General features: G+C 37.5%; 1 protein-coding gene across 1 annotated transcript in view; it reads right to left on the reverse strand.

Moving 5' to 3' along the window:
• The window catches only part of WASL (WASP like actin nucleation promoting factor), an 80,510-nt gene extending 60,936 nt beyond the window's left edge, over window positions 1-19,574 (reverse strand). The window contains exon 1 of the mRNA XM_053609149.1: window positions 19,222-19,574. Coding sequence (XP_053465124.1) covers window positions 19,222-19,338 — 117 coding nt within the window. The 5' untranslated portion in view covers window positions 19,339-19,574. The remainder of the gene's footprint in view (window positions 1-19,221) is intronic.
• Window positions 19,575-20,548: the final 974 nt, after the last annotated feature.

Raw genomic sequence — 20,548 nt, forward strand, 5'->3', positions numbered from 1 at the left:
AGCTTCTGTTAACCACTGTACTGTGTTTCCGTGCAAAATATATTTAAAGTAAATGTGCCCCTAGGAACTTCCTTCATCTAATAAAGGGCAATTATGAAAAACCCTACTTTCCCCACACATACCAAAACTGAGATGTCCATTCTTGCCATTTCTTTCAACATTGTTTTAGAAGTCCAAGCTTGATAAGTAAGGCAAGAGCAATAAAAAGGCACCGAGGTGGGAGAAGTGAACAATAAAAAGGCACAGAGATGGGAGGAGAAAAAAGTAAAACTGACATTACTTACAGAGCACATGGTTATGCGTGTAAAAAATACTACAGAATGCCAGGTTTTGGCACAAACACAAGCACCAAATTTTTGCAAAAAACTACTAAAACATAGAATTTAGCAAGGTTGGAGGTTACAAGGTCACAATACAGTATATTAAATAGGACAATTAAGTTCACAAACTCATCCCCATAAACTCATTGGTGAATATCAACTGTGATCAGCTTCAAAGTACTCCCCTTGGGAAGCTATGGACCAACGCCATGCCTAGACCTCCCTTCAGTGCACTTCTGGAACTCTTTCTCTGAAATGGCCATCAGAGCTATCCTCGTTAAAGGTCTGACAATACAGCTTGCAAATTCGTCCTAGAACAAGTGTTCTGAAAGGTGGACTAGGTGCTGGTGTCTGTGGATAGCTTTCCCAGGGGAATTCTTTGAAGGGGACCATAGTGATATTCAGCTATGAGATTTGTAGCACTTCTAGGATGAGTGCACAAATGTAATTGTCCGACCTTGTAGTGAGCAATTCACAATTAAAAATAAATTTTTTACCACTTATAATAGCATGGAAAAATAAATTCCTAGAAATACATAAATTCTGAGATATGTTCACAGATCGAAAAACTCAGTATTCTTACCCTATCCTTTCTCCCCACATGCATCAACAGATTAACAGAAATCAAAATCTCAGCAGACTTTAGAAAAGAAATTTCAAATATTCATTTCGTAAGTTAGATGGGAATTCAAAGGACCAAGAATACCCAAAGCAATCTTGAAAACAGAAAAAGTTAAGAGCTCACCATACCTGATTTTAACTATAATAACCAAATCATTATTATATTAGCATAAGAACAGCAAACAAATTAACGGGATAGGTTAAAATACAGAAATAGATCCAAACACATCTGGCTAATTTATGAAAAAGTCTATGCAACAAAGAAATATAAGGCTTTTTAACAAACCGTATCAAATAAATGTAAATAAAAAAAGAGCCTATAAAGAAAAAATTCATATGATCACTTCATATAAATTCTGTATACAAAAGAGAGAGATGAATTATAAACCTAAAGATAAAAAGCTAAAAGCATAAGCTTCTAGAAGCAGAAGACTGTTACTGAGAGCTTAGCATAGACCAAGATTTCTTAGAATTACAAAAAGCATTTTCTAGAAAAGAGAAAAAAAGATAGTCTTTGTCAAAACTGAAAAACCTAGCCCATCAAGAAACATCATTAAAAAAAAAAATTAGGGGCGGCGCCTGTGGCTCAAGGAGTAGGGCGCCGGTCCCATATGCCGGAGGTGGCGGGTTCAAACCCAGCCCCGGCCAAAAAAAAAAAAAAAAAATTAGGCAAGCTACAAATAGGAGAAAATATCTTAAGTACATATCTCTAACAGCAGTCTCCAGAATATAACAAGCACTGCTACAAATCATTAACAGACAAGTCACTGTATATTTGAACAAAAGACCTCAAAAGTTACATAAAAAACAAAGATACACAAATGTCCAATAAGCACATGAGAGGGTGTTCATTATCATTAATCATTAAGGAAATGTAAATAATTGAGACACCATTTCACATCTACTAAAATAGCCAAAATCAAAAAAAACAGATCAAATATTGAAGATGTGGAGCTACTAGAAATCTCGTATGTTGTTGGCGGAAGTGCAAGAATTATTCAGCAACTTGGAGAACTTTCTGAAAGTTTCTTATGAAGATAAATAGACATCTTTCCAAATGACAATACAATTCTTCTCTGAGGTGTCTGTCCAAAAGAAATAAAAACACGTGTCACACACACATAAAAAAACATTCACAGGAATCTTAGTCACAACAGCCCCACACTGGAAACAACTCAAATATCCATCAATAGGAAAACAGATAAGCAAACTGTGGACTATATATCAATGAAACACTAGTGACCAATAAAAAAAGGAACATGTATGCGGTAACATAGAAGAATCTCAAAAATATTCTGAATGAAAGAAGTCAAAACAGGCAAAACTAAGCCATAATGATATAAATCAGAGAGCGATTGCCAAGGGTGGAGTAGAAAGTGGAGCTGAGGCGGGAATTAGGAATTGGCTGGACAAGGGCCCCAAGGGATCTTTCTGAGGTATTGGAGATAATATAAACATTGTTTCTGGGGTGCTAGTTATATAATGTATCACTTGTCAAAATTCATCAATCTTAATATTTAGGATTGGCATATTAATTATAATTTAATTTTTAGGTGAAAAACAGCCTCACTATGTGAAGTGTTAAAGCAAACCATCAACAATCTTGTTCCAAGGTACTACACTTTACAAGGGAAATACATAAGCTTTACTATAAAATACATTATATTCACCTCATTCATTCACTTTCATTTTCAAATTGGGTTATCTCTAAGAATACTTAGAAAAATCATGCCCAGCACTCAGAAATCACATTTTAAAATTCAAATAATTTTTATGAAATTAAATACAAAAAATGTTGCTATTTATATTTATTTAATGTTACATAGAAATTAGACACTTGAAAGAACTGCAAAGAATGAAATTAGATTATTATTACAAAAGGTACAATTATTGGAAAGTGGAATTTGGCGAGGCAAAAATCAAATTTTAAAAAGTGCTTACCCTTCCCCTGAGCAAACCTATTTTTTGTAAATTACCATCGTAAAATAACAGACCCAAAGTTGTATATGCTGGAACAGATGTAGAGAGAGGGGAACAATTTTACACTGTCGGTGGAACTGCAAACTGATATAGCCTCATTGGAAAAAAGTATGGAGAATCCTCAAATAATGTGAATTAGATCTCCCATTTGACCCTGCAATCCCACTACTAGGCCTCTACCCAGAAGAAAAAACATCCCTTTATCATAAAGACATTTGCACTAGAGATTGTTCATCGCAGCTCAATTTACAATCACCACACAGTGGAAACAACCTAAATGCCCATCAATTCAGAAATGTATTAACAAACTGTGGTGTATTTATACCATGAAATACTATTCAGTCATAAAAAGATGTTGACTTTACATCTTTTGTATTAACCTGGATAGTGTTGAAACATATTCTTCTCAGTAAACTGTTACAAAAATGGAAAAGCAAATATCAAATATACTCAATACTAATATGAAGCCAGTAGGCAATCTAATTCACATAGGAGAAAACTCACTTCAATTTAAGTTGCAGGGAGGGGGGATGAGGGAGGGAAGAAAGGAAGGATTTGGGGTGCTCACACTTAACGGGCACAATGTAGGGGTATATGGCACACTCTTAGGGTGTGGAACTATAAGAGGGATTCTACCTAATAAATTCAAATATTATGACCTGGTTGTTTGTACCCTCAAATTAACCTGAAATAAAAAATAAATATGTTTATTTAAAAAAAAACAATATTATTAAATATGTAAATATTTAAAAAATAAGTTTTTAAAAATAAATATATTATTTAAAAATAATTTATTTTAAAAATTAAAAAATAAGTATCTGTGAACACATATGTTTACATACACACACCCTCTGCAACACTACATTGGGGAGGGATGGAAGGGGGAAAAAAAACTTGTCCATCCCTAGGGAACTGGTGAATCGGTATGTGTCCACTGATATAAAACAATGCCCATAAAAAAATTCTGTCTGTGCCTGTAGAACTGTGTCTGCTGAGAGTCAGTACATACAAGTATATGTATGAGTAGTCATCATTCAGTAGTTCATGCAAAACAAAAACTGGAAGGATTAGGACAAAAATGTTAATTGCATTATTTTGGGGTTGTGGGGTTTATATATAATTTTCACTATTATCATTATTACTCTGTGAACTGCCTAAGTCTGTGTTATCAAAGAGAAATATAATGTGAGCCAATAAGCAATTTCAAATTTTTTTTTTTTTTTTTTTGAGACAGAGTCTCACTGTCCCCCGCGGTACAGTGCCGTAACATCACAGCTCACAGCCCAGTTCTTGGGCTTAGGCAATTCTCTTGCTTCAGTCTCCCAGCTGTATGCTGGGAATACAGGTACCCACTACAATACCTGGCTATTTTTATGTTGTTGCAGTTTGGCTGGGGCCAGGGCTCAAACCCACCACCCTCAGTACATGGGGCTGACGCCCTACTCACTGACCCACAGGCGCTGCCCCAATTTCAAATTTTTAGTAGCCAATATATAAACAAAAAGTGAAATTAACTTTAATAAATTTTATCTGACTGAACATATATAAAACTACCATTTCAACATATAGTCAACATTAAAATGTTAATAAAATGGTTTACTTTTTTTGTACTAAGTCTTAAAAATCCACGATGTATTTCACACTAAACATCTGAATATGAATTAATATGAACATTTCACGGCTCAACAGCCAATGTGACTAGAGGTTACCAAGTACTTTAATGTATTTCAGAACTAAATCTTTGATGATCAGCACTGTATTTTTAATGAGAAGGAAACATTTTTTAAATAAATCACTTGACTACTATCAGTGCTTTTTCTAAAGTCTCACAGCTGTGTTATTACATAATTTTTTGGATTACTTCAAACTGCTTCCTAGCATTCTGTGGAAGATTCTTGTTTTTAGAAACAAACAGGTTGATCTAGGGTTACAGAATAAATACACACAATATGACAAAATCAACTTAAAATGTAACACTAACATACTGAGCTCTCCAGTATGTATGTGGGTGCATGCATGAAACCAACTCTCTGATTTCCAGGTTTCCTAGTAGTGACTTTCTGACAGTTAAATTCAATAAATATAAGTACATACTATGAGCATTACTTTGGGCCTCTTACATATAAGATCATAATCATTCACAGTGTATTTAATCAAATAGAGTTAAAAAATTTCTCAAAGTTTCCCAGGAATTTCTCAAAAATAGGTAAAAGTTCATAATCATTAGGTGTATCAAACAGGCTCAAAAAATTAAGAATTCATTCAATGTGCCTTCAAATAAACCTAGAAATTCCTACTGGAGGACTTTTCTTCTTCTGTGGAGGGAAAAGGCTAAGATTACATTGAACTTCTCCAGAAACTAGGCAAACAAAAGACCAGTGGAGTAAAATATTTAAATTATTAAAAGGAAAAAAAATAAATCCACCAAACTAAAACTCCACACCCAACAAAACTATTCTTTAAAAGCGAAAGAGAAGTAATTTCTCAAACAAAAATTGAAGTAATTTGTTAACAGTAGGCCTACATCACAATAAATGCTAAAAGTTCTCTAGAAAAGAAAAATGATACAGGTTAGAAACTTGAATATACAGAAAGTATATTGTTAGAGAAGGAATAAATGAAGGTAAAAAAATCTTTTATGTTCCTTATTTTTATTTTACCGAACAGGTAAGAGTTTCATTAAAATAATAACATATTCAGTGACTGTAACTTTTGGATAAGTAAAATTAATGACAACCATGTTATAAGGAATGTTATATCCATGTTTATACAGGATAAAGAAATTGGTGATACTCTGTTATAAGGTACCTCCACTACCCATGAAACAGGGTAGTGAAAGTTGAAATGGACCTAGATTAGTTGTATTATGTATGTGGTATATACTATAAGGCAACTACTAGAAAAATTTTAAACAGAAGTATAACTGACATGCTAAGAGAGGCAATGGAATCATACAGAATCCAGAATTAAAACCAAAAGAAGCAGAAAAGAGTAGAAGGGGAAAAAAAGGACAAAAAATTTATAAATATAGCAGATATTAATACAACTATATCAATTATCATTTCATACATAAATGGTTTAAATATATCAATTAAAAGACAAAACCTGTCAGAATGCATTTTTTTAAAGACCCAACTATACACTGTCTACATGAAACCCATTTAAAATGTAAAGATACAATGATTAATAAAAAGCAAAGCAACAGAGAAAGATATGCCATATTAATACTACATCAAAAGAAAGCTGGAATAGCTATATTAATTTCAGGTGTAGCATGCTTCAATGTAAAAAAAAAAAATTATTAGGAATAAAGATTGGCACACATTATGATAAAGGCATCACTTCTCCAAAAAGATATTAACAATCTGTAATGTGTATGTGGCTAATACAGAGTGAAAAAATACAAAGGCAAAATCTCACAGAATGACAAGGACAAATATAGACAAATATGCCATTTTACTAAGAAAATTCAAATTCTATTGGTAATTGACAGACCTGGCAAGCAAAAACTCGGTAAGGATATAGTTGAACTGAACAACACCAATCAACCAGATCTCGCTGACATTTACAGAATACTTCATCTAACAATTGCAGGGCACACATTCTTCTCAAGCTCACATGGAACAATCACCAGCAGAGACCACCTTCTGGGCCATAACTCATACCCTACAAATTTAAAAGAATAGACATCACACAAAGCATGTTCTCAGATCACAATGGAATTCAACTAGAAACCAGTAAGAGAAACACAGCTGGAAAATTCTTGAGCTTACGAGTTCCAGAAGAGCCTGAGCAAGATCCCGTCTCTACTAAAAATGAAAAACTGAGGCAAGAGGATCCCTTGAGCCCGAGAGTTTGACGTTGCTGTGAGCTAGGATGCCACAGCGGTCTATCAAAAAAAAAAAAAAAAGAAAAGAAAGAAAAACAGATTGATTAAACAGAAAAGAAAGCCTAGAAGTAGACCCATACAAAAATAGTCAAAGGATCTTTGACAAAGAAGCAAAGACAATCTAATGAAGAAAGTAGAATCACCTTTTCGACAAATGGTGAAAAACTAAACATCCAAAAAAAAAAAGTAAGAAAAAACATCAAATCTAGCCATCAACCTTGCACCTTACACAGAAATCAACTCAAAAAGGATCACAGATCTAAATGTCAAATGCCATAAAGAGGACATAAAAAAAAACTGAGGTGACCCTGGGGTTGCAATGACTATGATCAATCCACAAAGAAAAAATTGACAAATTAGACTTTATTAAAATAAAAAATTTCCTTTCTGATAAAAAAAATGAAAAGACAAGCCACAGACTGAGAGAAAATGCAAGAAAAACACAAGATAAAGGAAACTGACTCCAAAATAAACTTTTAAAAACTCAACAATAATAAACAGCCTAATTAAAAAATAGACAAGTAAGATATATGGATGGCAAACAGTCATATGTAAAGATGGTCAACATTATATGCATTAGGGATTCGCAAATTAAAACAACGATGAACAACAAACCTATTAGAATGGCTAAAATCCAAAACAGTGGTAACAGCAAATGCTGGTGAGGATATGGAGAAAGAGGAACAGGGAATCCTCTGTACTTTATGCACTATGCACTATTTTCTTATAAATCTAAAACTGCTATAAAAAAATAGTCCATTGATTTAAAAAAAAAAAAATCGAAGCCAGCTCCCTTGAGCTGACAATCCTTCAAACACAAAATATAAACTACAAATCAATAAGAAGCAGACAACTGAGGAAAACCAGCAGCAAAGAAGAGTAAATGAATATACAGTGCAAGCAATTCTGCCAGAAAAACAATTTTTAATGAGAATTCAAAAAAAACAATTAGTATACAAATTCTAGCATTCTATAAAAAATTACAAATTACACATAAGAGCAGAAAATGTGAACCATAATGAAGACAAAACTAAATCAAGAACTACTAACACAGATGATAAAATTAGTAGACATATCTGTATTCCATATATTTCAAAAGCCAGAGCACAGACCGAACCTGCTGTAGAGATGCGGAATATATTATTTTTAGAAAATTCCAAATCAAATAGTCTATAAATAAAAACTACTATTATCTGAAATGAAAAACAAACCCAATGGATGGATTTAATGGTAGCTTAAACACTGTAGTAGATAAAATATTTTTAATTTAAAGACACAGCAACAGCTGTTATCCGAGAAAAAGAAGAAGAAAGACTTGTGCAGCCGTAAGGTGAGGAATAACTTGAAGCGATATAATACACGTGGCACACAAGTCCAGGAGGGCCGGGGGAAGGAGAGTAGATACATGAATAAATGTCTGAAAAATTTCCAAATTTGATGTAAAATTATTATAAACTCAGGAACTGAGAAGTATAAAAAATTCCAGCACAAGAAACAATAAGAAAACTACACAAAGGCACATAATCATGAGATCCCTTAAACCCAGTAAAATGAAGAGAAAAATTTAAAAAGCATTAAGAAAAAAAAAGAAAAACACTATGTACAGATTTAAAAAAGGGGGGGGAGGGGGAGACAACAGCAGATTTCCTGCCAGAAACAATATAAACCAGAAGATACTGAAACAACATCTTTAAAAAACAGAAAGAAAAAACTATCAACTTAACATTCTATATCCAGTGAAAATCTCTCTCAAGAATTGGCAAAATATAGTCTTTCAGAAATACAAAGCTGAAAAAATTTAGCAGCAGGAGACCTGCACTATAAAAGATGCTTAAAAAAGAAAGGAAAAAGAAATAGTTTGGCTGAAGAAAAATTATACCAGAGAGAAAATTAGGTCTATACAAGGTATTAAGGGCATCAGAAATAAAAAACAAGGAAATAGAAGGCTTTTTTCTTACTATTTAAATCTTTTTTTAAAAAATAATTGAATCTGTAGGGTAAAAACATTAATAACGTATCCCAGTTCACAACATTTGTAGTAAAAATGCATGGCAACAATACAGCATAATAACTTGGAGGGAAGAAATGGAGCTATGCTAACTAACTAAATGTGCAGTGAAATAATAGCCCGTGAAGGCAGACTGTGATAAGCTGATACATACTACAAACCAGAAAACAAGTAGGAAAACAACAAAATAAAGAAGTTGTGACTCACTGAAAGATTAAAATGGGTTAAAATACTAAAACAATCCAAAGAAAGGTAGAGAAAGAGGGAAAAATAAACAAAAGACAAATAGACAACAAATAGAAAAATGGTAGATTTAAAGTCAATCCTACCAATAATTACATGAAGTACAGTCTAAACAACCATACTAAAGGGTACATATTGTCAAGCTATATTTAAAAAGCAAGCTCTATGTGTGGCCCACATAAAACTTACTTTCGGTATAAAGACACAAAGAAATCAAAAGTAAAGGAATATAAAAAGATTACACTACCAATCAAAAGAAAGGTGCCATAGCTGTATCAGTGCCAAGCGAAGTTGATTTCAGAGCAAGGTATATCAGAGACAAGGGAGGTCACTTCGCAAAGACAACAGTCAATTCATCAAGAGGACTTAACAACTGAAGATGTTTGTACACCTAATGAAGAGGTTCAAAACATATGAAGCAAAAACTAATAGAATACAAAGAGAAACACACTTATTCTTAATTATCGTTAAAGAAATAATACTCCTCTGCCAATAACTGATAAGAGCAAGCCAAAAGAAAATCAGTAAGGACAAAGAAAACTTGAAGACTGATAGAATAATAGCTGCAGAACACTCTGCCCAAGAGTGATATACACTCTTCCAAAGTGCACATGGAGCATCAATTCAGACTATTTCTGGGTTATAAGACACTGCTCAATAAAAAGGACTCATTATACTCAACAACAATAGAATTAAGTCAGAAATCAGTAATGAAAAGATACCTGGAAAATCCCTAAATGTTTAGAAACCAGATTTTATACTTCTAAAAAAACCCATTTAAATAAATGAAAATGAAAACACACCATATCCGGTATGTGGGATGGCAACAGAGCAGTACTTCAGAGAAAATGTATAACCACTAAATACCTATATTAGAAAAAGAGAAAAGGTCTCAAATCAATTATAGCACTTATCAGTAGTTATGACCTTAAGAAACCACAGAAGAAAAGCAAATTAAAAGCAAAGCAAGCAGAAGGAAATAAAGAGCAGAGTAAAAATCAATAAAAATTTAAAAAACAGCAATCGATGAAACTAAAAGCTGATTCTTTTAACCAATCAGTAAAATTGATAAATTTTGGGCCAGGCTGATCAGGAGGGAAAAATAAGACATCTGGAATTTAAAATGGTACAGGAAAAAGAAAAGTGGGTAGAGATACATGGCAAACAAGAGTGGTCCTGAGTGAAACCCACTGAGGTAGGGTCGCAGTAGGTGTGTAGAGTCCCATGCACTATTCCACTTCAGGTATGTTTAAAAGTCTCCATAATAAAAGATGTCTTTTTAAAAAAGCATGAGGTCAACCTGTATGATCCTCATATAAACTGCCCAGAATATGATCTTTTTCAGATAAAAGGCAGAAACTCATACACATATGTGTATATATAAATATAGAAAAGGATGGAAAAGCTTTCTATGGAACCTGGTTGTTTTGGGCAGAGGGCAGTAAACAATTATTTTAACTTTTAACTCTGTACGGTATACTATGTGTTTTAAACTATGAATTCACAATCATCTGTCACTTAACAACAAGGATATATTCCAAGAAATGCGCCATTAAGAGAAACAGTCATTGTGTAAACATCACAGAATGTATTTACAAAAACCTAGATGGTACGAATAGTCTACTTCAAATATAGGCAATATGGCATAACCTATTGCTCTTAACCAATTCAATACAGCATCTTATTGTATTGAATTTATAGGCAAACATAACACAATGGTAAGTATATCTACAGCTATCTAAACATAGAAAAAGTACAGCAAAAATATGGTACAAAAGATTAAAAATGGAACACTTGTATAGGGTACTTAATATAAATGGAGCGTCTAAGCCCAGAAGTGACTCTGGGTGCATTGGTGAATGAATAGCGAGGGAATGTAAAGGCCTAGGACATAACTGTACACTTTTACACAACTGACAACACACTAGGTTTGTTTACAACAGGCTGGCATCACCACAAAGATGTACTGTACTGCACTACATTGTTATGTGACTACAACATCACTAAGTGATAAAGAGATTTTTCTTGTCCCAGCTTCATTATCATCTTCTGGGACCACTGCTATATACGTGAACTGTCATTGACTGAAACATCTTTACATGGCTTATGACTGTAATCGGGCTATTATTTTTGTACTTTTTTTAAAAAGGTTCAAGAAATGGCTAGTACATATAAGAAAATTATAAAACTACAGAAGGAAATAAAACAAAGTTGGGCAATATAGCAAGACCGTCTCTACAAACAATAAGAAAAATTAGCCAGATACGATGTGCCTATATTTGGAGACACATATTGGAAGGTTGAGGCAGGAGGATCCCTCAACCTCAGGAGTTTAGGTTACAATGAGCTGTAACTGTGTCAATGAATTCCAGCCTGGGTGACATAGGAAGACACGGTCTCTAAAAAAAAAAAAAAAAAAAAGAAAGAAAAAGAGAGAGAGAGAAAAAGCCTTAAATAAAAAACACTTGCTTTCTAATGAAGAAGCCTCAGTGTTAATTATTCATAAATTTATCTGCAAATCTAATCTTACTTTAAATCAAAGCAAGTATTTTTCTGAAGGGTTGGGATAAAGGGTAAAGCTTTAAGAAATACTAAGTATAACGACAGAAAATACTGAAAAGGAGTAATGATTGACTTATCTAATCAAACTGTATCATAACTATAAAACTACACTAACTAAAATTCTGTACTGGCCAAGAAAAAGACAAATGCAAAAATAAATCTAAGTAGGGCAGCACCTGTGGCTCAAAGGGGTAGGGAGCTGGCCCCATATGCCGGAGGTGATGGGTTCAAACCCAGCCCCGGCCAAAAACCACAAAAATAAATAAATAAATCTAAGTACTTTGATAATTTAGTAAGTTACAAACACAGCATTTCATATAAATGGGAGAAATAAATTGTTCCATAAATGGTGTTGGGACAACTAGTCATAGACAACTATAAAACTGGATTACTATTACACTCATTTTCCAGTTCACTTTCAGAAAAATTAAAGATTATATGTTCAAAATAAAATAAATAAAAGTACTGGGAAAATACTAGCAAATATTTTTACAGTTCTGAGCTAGGAAACTATTAAATAGGAAATAGGGTTACAGAAAGAATACTACATTTAACAACACAAAAATTAAAAACCTGTATAGTGTGGTGGCGCCTGTGGCTCAGTGAGCAGGGCGCTGGCCCCATATGCTGAGGGTGGCAGGTTCAAACCCAGCCCAGCCAAACTGAAACAGAAAATAGCCGGGCGTTGTGGCGGGCGCCTGTAGTCCCAGCTGCTCGGGAAGTTGAGGCAGGAGAATCGCCTAAGCCCAGGAGTTGGAGGTTGCGTGAGCTGCTACCGAGGGCAATAAAGGGAAACTCTGTCTCTACAAAAAAAAAAAAAAAACCTGTATAGTGACCAAAAATATAAAAATGACTTTTTTCAAAATATAAATGACAAATTGGCAAAAAATCTTATAATATATAATTATCTTTAACATATAAAGAGTTCCTTAAGTCACTAAAAAAAAGACAACCCAAAAGAAAAATGTTCTAACAAAAATAAGCAATTCATAGAAGAAATATAAACAGCCAACATACATGAAAAGATGTTCAACTGCACTAAAAACTACAAATCAAACAAAGAGATGTTTTCCCCAGTGAGACTGTCAAAAACAAAAAATGGTTTTGCATTACCTAATGTTGATGAGAATCTATAGTTTGGTAAAAACTGTTCTGAAGAACAATTAAGCAGTATATCAATATTTTTCATGTCATGCTTTCTGATTTTAATTGTTAAAACTTATTCTATAGGACTACTTGGGAAGGTCACATAGAAATATATACATTTGAGTTTTCATTATAGCATTGTTTCTATAGGTAAAAATTTGGAAGGCCAACATATCTACTGTTAATATACTCAATTGTATCCCCCAAAGTCCTAACCCCTTATCTGTGAATGGTGACCTTACTTGATAAAAGGGTCTTTGCAGAGGTAAGCAAGTTAAAAGGAAGTTATTAGGACTGACCCTAATCTGATTGTTTTGTCTAAAAAAAGAGACAGACAAGACAATGTGATGACATATGCGGAGACTAAACCTCAAATTCCTGGGCTCAGGCCATCCGCCTGTCTTAGCCTCCCATGTAGCTGTGACTATAGGTACATGCCACCATGCTTGGCTGAATTTTTTCTTTTTATGCAGAGATGGAGGTCCCACAATGTTGCTTAGGCTGGTCTCACACTCTTGGCCTCAAAAAGAGTCTGGGAGTTTGAGATTGCATTAAACTATGATGACACCATGGCAGTGGGTCTCAAAAAAAAAAAAAAAAAAATCAGTTCCTTTACTAATACGAAAATTCCTTAGATATTTAGGTATCCTCTGATGCTTTTAGGGCAACAAAAAAGAATTTGCCATACTCAAGAGAGCATTTCACTTAAATTTTTTTGTTTTGGACCCACGGGAATAATAAACTTGATTTCTACATAGTTTTAACTTCTTCAAATCTGGAAGTTTAAAATACATCTTGAAAAATATTTCATTGTCCTGAAGTTACTGTGTATACATGCGTTGTGATACTGTCAATCAATTCATCATTTTTAACACATCTACGTGTCCTTCACATTTCTCTTTGCTTCAATCTAGCCGGCCTTTATGAGTGTTCCTTTTACAGAGGCAGACTTCTATAGTAAATCTGCAGGTCGAGCAAAAAGTAAGTGTAAGCTGGGTATCGCAGCACGTGCCTGTAGTCCTAGCTACTTAGGAGACTGAGGCAAGAGGTTTACTTGAGGCCAGGAGTTCAAGCCTTCGGATCATGCCTGTAAACAGCCACTTCACTCCAGCCTGGGCAACATAACGAGACCCTCTAGTTTTTAAAAGTAGTAATAATAAGTCTTAAAAATCACTATGGCAGAGGAACTAAGAAGCCAAGGACATTGAGAATGTCTTAATTCATTTTGTGGTGCTATTAACAAAGTACCCAAGACTGTGTAATTTGTAAAGAATTCTTACAGCTCTGACGGTTGAGAAATTCAGGGTCGAGAGCCCCCACATCTGGCAAGGGCCTTGCTGCTCTGACATCCATGGAGGATGGGCAAAGGACAGGTAGAGAGTTAAACTCATTCTTTTATCAAGAACTCACTCCCCCAAAACTAACCCTCTCTTGCAATAATGGCATTAATCCATTCATGAGGATAGGACCCTCATGACTTAACCATCTCTTAAGGCCTTAGTGTAACCTCAACAGTTACACTAAGAAGTTGTTTCCAAACACATGAACTCTTGAGGGAGGGACACATTCAAATTACAGCAAAAAACAAACAGGAAGTTATAGTAATAGCAATACAATGTTACTACGTATCTTTTGTGTGATTCTATTTTCTAAAGGGGACTTTTCTAAATTTATAATTCTACATTCAATTACTTGATCTTTTTAAAAAGGGTCACAATTCCTCTACCAAGAGTTAATTCCAAAGAAAAAAGAGTTTTCTGCCTTACTGCCTCTACTTTTCCCTAGAAACTTTCTAAAAGTCAAATCTGACTTCATGGTTTCCCACTAACTTGCGACACAATTCCTTACGTGTATTTCCTCCAATACCTATGAAATGAATTTCACTCTCCTACATAGCTATTATAGTGGCGCAACCTTCCAATACTTCTGAGAATATTGACAGAGATGCAATAAATAAAAATGATTTTACTTTTTGTTATACTGCATTTATGAATACAGTTAAATATGCCAATCATCTTCCAATTACTAAACAACACTAAATATAGCAAGTCCTCTAATAATGTCATCTTATTCAACATCCTTTCCTTATAACACTGGTGAGAGGCAAAAAAAAAAAAAAAAAGATTCCCAGCCAGGGCCACTGTCCATGTGGAGTTTACATGTACTCTCATGTTTGCACACGTTTTCTCTGGGTATTTGGGTTTCTTCCCACATCCCAAAGATGTGCCCACTTAGGTTCACTGGTGTGTCTACATTATCCCAGAAGTTAGGGCACCCAGCAATGGAAAGGTGTTCAGGATTGGTTCTAGTCTTGCAACCTGACCTACTGGGATAGGCTCAGGCCACCCATGACCCTAAAGTGGAATAATTGGGCAAATAATTACCTTGTTTTTATTTATCTTCTCTTTTTTTTGGAAACAGAGCCTCAAGCTGTCAACCTGGGTAGAGTGCAATGGCATCACAGCTCCCAGCAACCTCCAACTCCTGGGCTTCTCCTGCCTCCACCTCCCAAGTAGCTGGGACTACAGACACCTGCCACAACGTCCGGCTATTTTTTTGGTTGCAGCCGTCATTGTTGCTTGGCGGGCCCAGGCTGGATTCGAACCTGCCAGCTCAGGTGTATGTGGCTGGCACCTTAGCCGCTTGAGCCACAGGCGCCGAGCCAATACTATTAACTGACTTCTTTTTTTTTTTTTTTTTTTTGGAGCTTTTGGCTGGGGCTGGGTTTGAACCTGCCACCTCTGGTATATGGGGCCAGCATCCTACTCCTTTGAGCCACAGGCGCCACCCCTTTATTTATCTTCTTAATGTATGAGGTCGGACAGTGAAGTTTGTGAACTCATCCTACAGTCTCCTTCACCTCACTACAGTCACCTTCAAAGTGAAGTCCTTCCATTGGAAAGCTGTGCATCAAAACCAGTGCCTACTCCACCTTTCAAAGGATCAATTTGCAAACCCAATTTCAGACTTCATAAACAACCTCCTCCACGAAAACTAATCACCAATCCAGTCTCATTAACATCTAGACATACTTATAGCTAATGAGACAGCTATGTTTCTGCATACATTTTCTGCTGGTGGTTATAATGCCTGTTTTTAGCAAAATTCCCTTCCTGACCCTCTATAACTGGGACTAAGTTCTGCTGGAGACTTCACAATTGTCCTTGAATTCTCACTGGTACTGCCTTAATTCAGGCCCTCATCATATTTCATTTGCAGTACTGTAAACATCTATCTGATCTTCTTTGTCTCCACTCTCACAATCCTCAACTCACCTTCTAAATTGCCTCTATTTTTCCCCAGAAACTTTTTAAAAGTCAAACCTGACTTTTTGGTTCCCCACTAACTCGTGCCATAATTTCTTAAGCGTATTTCCCTTTAGTATCTATGAAATGCACATTGTTATCTTAAGGGATCAAAACACTGCTGTAGAAAAAGAGCTTGTTTTAACTTAACTCCCAAACTACCGGCCAAAGATTTTCAATGTTCTCAAGAATTACCTCTCAAAAAGAGTAGACTGTTCAGCAATGGTTCTCAAACTGCAGAATCTTCTGTCAAGCTTGCTAAAAATAGAAATATTCAAGCTCCACCTGAGACCCCAGTGAATTTCAGTATTATCTAGGAAATGGACTTGCCCATAAACATTTCTAATAATTTCTACAATGACTCCAATCTATACCTAAATGTGAGAATGCAAGGAGAAACTATTCTTGTCCCATAACAAAACTTTTCAAACTGTTTCATACCTCTCATCAACCTGGGAAATACCTATTAATCTTAAATATTCAGGTTATCACCCATTCTAAAAAGGTTTTACTTATCCTCTCTCCCACCATCTTCTCCTTTGATCTCCTACGCCTTTATAAAGTTTCCATATATTTACACACAGTCCTTCTAATCCACACAACCACCCTATGAGATAGTATCTCTGTTTTACAGAAGAGAAAACCAAATGTAGGAAAGGTTATGAAACCTGTCCAAAGTGACTTCGAGTTTGAACTCCTGTTTGCTGTTTAATGAAGGCATCTTCTATGGTGACATGCAGCCTCTTACACATCACTCTTGAGTCCTGACTTAATATTTTACACGTTTGTTTCCCATTTTAGACCTAGTAAGCTCCCTGAGGGCAAGTATCAGCCTTCCCTGATTTTGTCCTCATTTAGTCACTTAATAAATGCTTGTTGGATGAAAGAATAAAACATTCCAGAGCTGGGACTAAAACCACTTTAGTTTGTTTCTTGAATTCTCAGAGGTCTAAATAAGACTTCTTATCTCACACATTTGGTATGAAACATAAATCTTATTACTGGATTTATTATGAGACAATTTATATCAGTATTGTTTTAAACTACAAAAAACTGTACAATTAGAAAAAGGGGAAAAATGTATTCCCCAAATTAAAATATCTGTCTTCTTTTACTCTCTAATAACCGGAGACTTCAAGTTTTAAGGCTAATCTCCAAAACAATTTTATCCCACAAGAGCAGGCAACAATATCAGTGTGCTTTAAAAGGACAGAAATTCAGAAAGTAAAGCTTATCAATAGTGTACAAGATAAAGAAATTGAGCACTGAATGACAGCCTACTCAACAATCTGCTTATGCTAACCAAGGCATAATGCTATCTTTATCACAGTATTGTTTTATATCTATTATACTTTGAGACCAGCTATTGGTAAGCACAGAACAATAAGCAATTAGTATAAATATAACACCCTCCCTACTTAAGTGAATGTGTCTGGTTATGTAAAACATAATACCTCTATTTCCTCAGCAAATGTAATAAACTAGCAAAACTGAAATTATTTTTTTTCATTTCAAGTCACTGAACATTCAAACCGCTGGAAATTTTCCTTAACTGAAAATATACAAAAATTAGTACTGCTTTAAGAAAAAACATGGAAAAAACATGACTTTAACACTACTTTTAGAATAAATCAGTAACGAGGGCAAAAGCTCTTCTAAAACATGATGTAGTAGAAAGCATAATCAGGTTAGAAATCAAGTTAGGCATCAGGAATCTTGGTTTTCTAGTCCTGGTTACATTACTAAATTGCTGTGTGACTTGGTGCTTACTGGCTCAGTTTTCACATTTAAAAAAAAAGGTTTGTGTAGGAGGAGGAGGGGGACTTCATTATCTTTCAAGTTGTTACTCTAAACTCTGACTTCGAGCCACCCCTTTCGTTTCATTCTTCTAATCAGTAAACTCAATGTTCTTTAAATTTTTAAATATGAAACACATCTCAAATAGAAAGGAATGATTCAATCTCCCAGAACTAGATGGCACAGGAGACAAAGAGTAGACACCTATAAAGTTAACAATTAATCCAGTAACTTTCCAGAAATTGTCTAACTTCTTAAAACAATTGGTGTAATCTGGTCTGCTGTATCTAATGTACGAAGAAAAGTTATAAGACGATAATGTTCTGCTGAAATTTCTATAGGTGTTCACTGAGTTCCAGTGGCACAAATTCTGCAGGTGCTAGCAAGCTAAGAGGGAAGAATGGGACCGGCCAGCATTTCAACAAACCACAGTCAACCCAGTCACCCACAGTAAGATCCCAACCAGGCCTACATACGGAGAAAACCTCCCCACCCGCAGAAGCGCCAGCAGCCAACGTAATGAATGCTTCCGTCAACAACACACATTCCCCTTCCCACAGCAGAACTCCTTGCTCCCAACCAGCGATCTGGGGCTGAAATCCGCCACAGAGCCCCAACTTAAGAACCATTCTAGGGCCCAAAAGCCAAGAACTACCAGAGACTGAGGTTTCCTTGCGCATGGCTGCGGGGAGAGCAGCACCCCCTCCCACCTAGAGAAAAAAAAAATCAGTGAGAAGAAGAGTAGAAACCAGGCCTAGGCGAGATTGCTGGAGAAAGAAACCCTGTTTCTCTGCAACTGTTCTTGCCCTTTCTCTGAAGAGTGCCCAGAGACCTGCACTCAACTTCGTTTCCACTTGGTATCCTTAAGGGAAATTAAAAGTCACCTACAGTCCACTTCATTAACCGATCTATCCGCTCCTCAAATCGGGCATTGTTAAGGAAGGTACCCCCAGATTAAGCAGTAAGAGGTGTAAGTAGAGCCAGAACAGGGGCCCAGCTGCTGAGATGAAGCAGCTCCTGCAGGAAGAAAATCCCCTTGTGGCCTGAAAGTAAAGTTTTAACCAGCAGCAAGGACGCAGACGGGTGCCCGGCCAAGCTGGGTTCCAGGGCAGGCCTGCGGAGTGACACTCCCTTGTCCAGCGGCTCGGGGAGGCGTCCGGCCGCCCCGGCGCGCACCCGGGGAGCAGGGCTAGAGGCGCCGAAGCCGGGCCGGGGCTGGCTGGAGGCCTGGCCGGCTGCGGGACCCTCCCCGCGCCTCTCTCGCCTCCTTTCCCACTCCCAGTTCCCGGCCTCGGAGCTCGGGCCCGTGAGGTAACGTCGGGGGTGGCGACGCGCGTCTTGGCCACTAACCACACATTTCTTGCCGAGGAAGGTGAAGAGGGACTCGTTCTCCTGCGGGGTGAGCAGCAGGGACCCCACGTTGGTGACCCTCCGCTGCGGCGGCGGCTGCTGCTGGCCGGAGCTCATGGTGCCGCCGGCAGGGTTGGGAGTCCAGGGCCGTCTGCTCCGGCGAGTGGGCGAGAGCTCGTCCCCCGTCTCGGTGACAGAGGCGGGAGGAACGGGGTCACAAGCGCAGCATCCCGCCGCTCCTCCGGCTCCGGGAGGACGCCGCCAAGGGAGGACCAAGCTGACCGCGGGCCGCCTGAGGGCCGCGCTGCGAAAGGGACGCTTCCAGCTCCCGCCCGTTTAGGTTCGTGCCGGATGGTCGTTGTCCTCGCGCTCCGGCGACTGCGCTAAACTCCCAAGTCCTCCTAGAACCCTCCCGCAGCGGCGGCGGCGGCGGCCGCAAAATCCAACATGGCAGCGGGGGCGGACGAGACCACAGGACGGAGGCCGCGGGGGAGCGCGCCGGAAACGCTCGCAGGGCCGGGAGGACCCGGCGCCCAGCGTCGGCCCGGACCCCGCCCCTCCGGCCGAGGCGAGGCGCCCCCGGCGGACGGGGTGGAGGTGCGGTCCGCGGAGCCAGCCTCGGCCTCCGGCTTCCCGCCGGGTCGGAAGGGTGCCCGGACCCAGCGAGTGCTGCTTGAAGAGAGGCTGTGAGTTCAGGTTCGCCTCCGCCGCCGAGCAGCCTCCTCCCTTCTGCGGGCGGGCACCTTCACCGAGCGCCCGTGAGGACCCCGGTGGGGCGCGGAAGCCCGACTCTCCGGCCCCTGGTCCACAAGGCCTGGAATGTGGAGGCGGAGATTCTGGAAAAAGAATGGCGCTCTCCTTGTTCCTCGCTGGGTTTGGTAGCCGCAGGTGCCTGAGATTTCTCAAACTTTGTCCAGACTGCAGCAGTGGAAGTGGAGGAATAAACAGGCCTCTCCCAGGATTGTTAAAGAGATCTACTTGATGGATATTAGGAAAAACAAACTCACTTGACTTCTCCCACCCACCTGGAGTGTCACTTGGGATGAATGTATCTGTCACATTTAAATTCAGATTCTTTTAAGAGTCTTGAACACGTTTATTTTCTTTTTGTCTCTTGAATTGGAAAACATCTTCTTCCCCACCCCCATCCTTTTCTTTCTCTCAAACCCTAAAGATCTTGTTTCCTTTATATCCAAAATAAATGTGGCTATTTTGAGATATCACAAAGAAAAATATCTATCTGGTTTAGTCCTTAGAAGTAGATTTCAATTTTTTTTCTAAATTTGTATGCCTCATAACATTGAAAGTTATCTATGATAACGCCCTC

The sequence above is a fragment of the Nycticebus coucang genome, chromosome 11, assembly GCF_027406575.1.
Source record: "Nycticebus coucang isolate mNycCou1 chromosome 11, mNycCou1.pri, whole genome shotgun sequence".
NCBI lineage: Eukaryota > Metazoa > Chordata > Mammalia > Primates > Lorisidae > Nycticebus > Nycticebus coucang.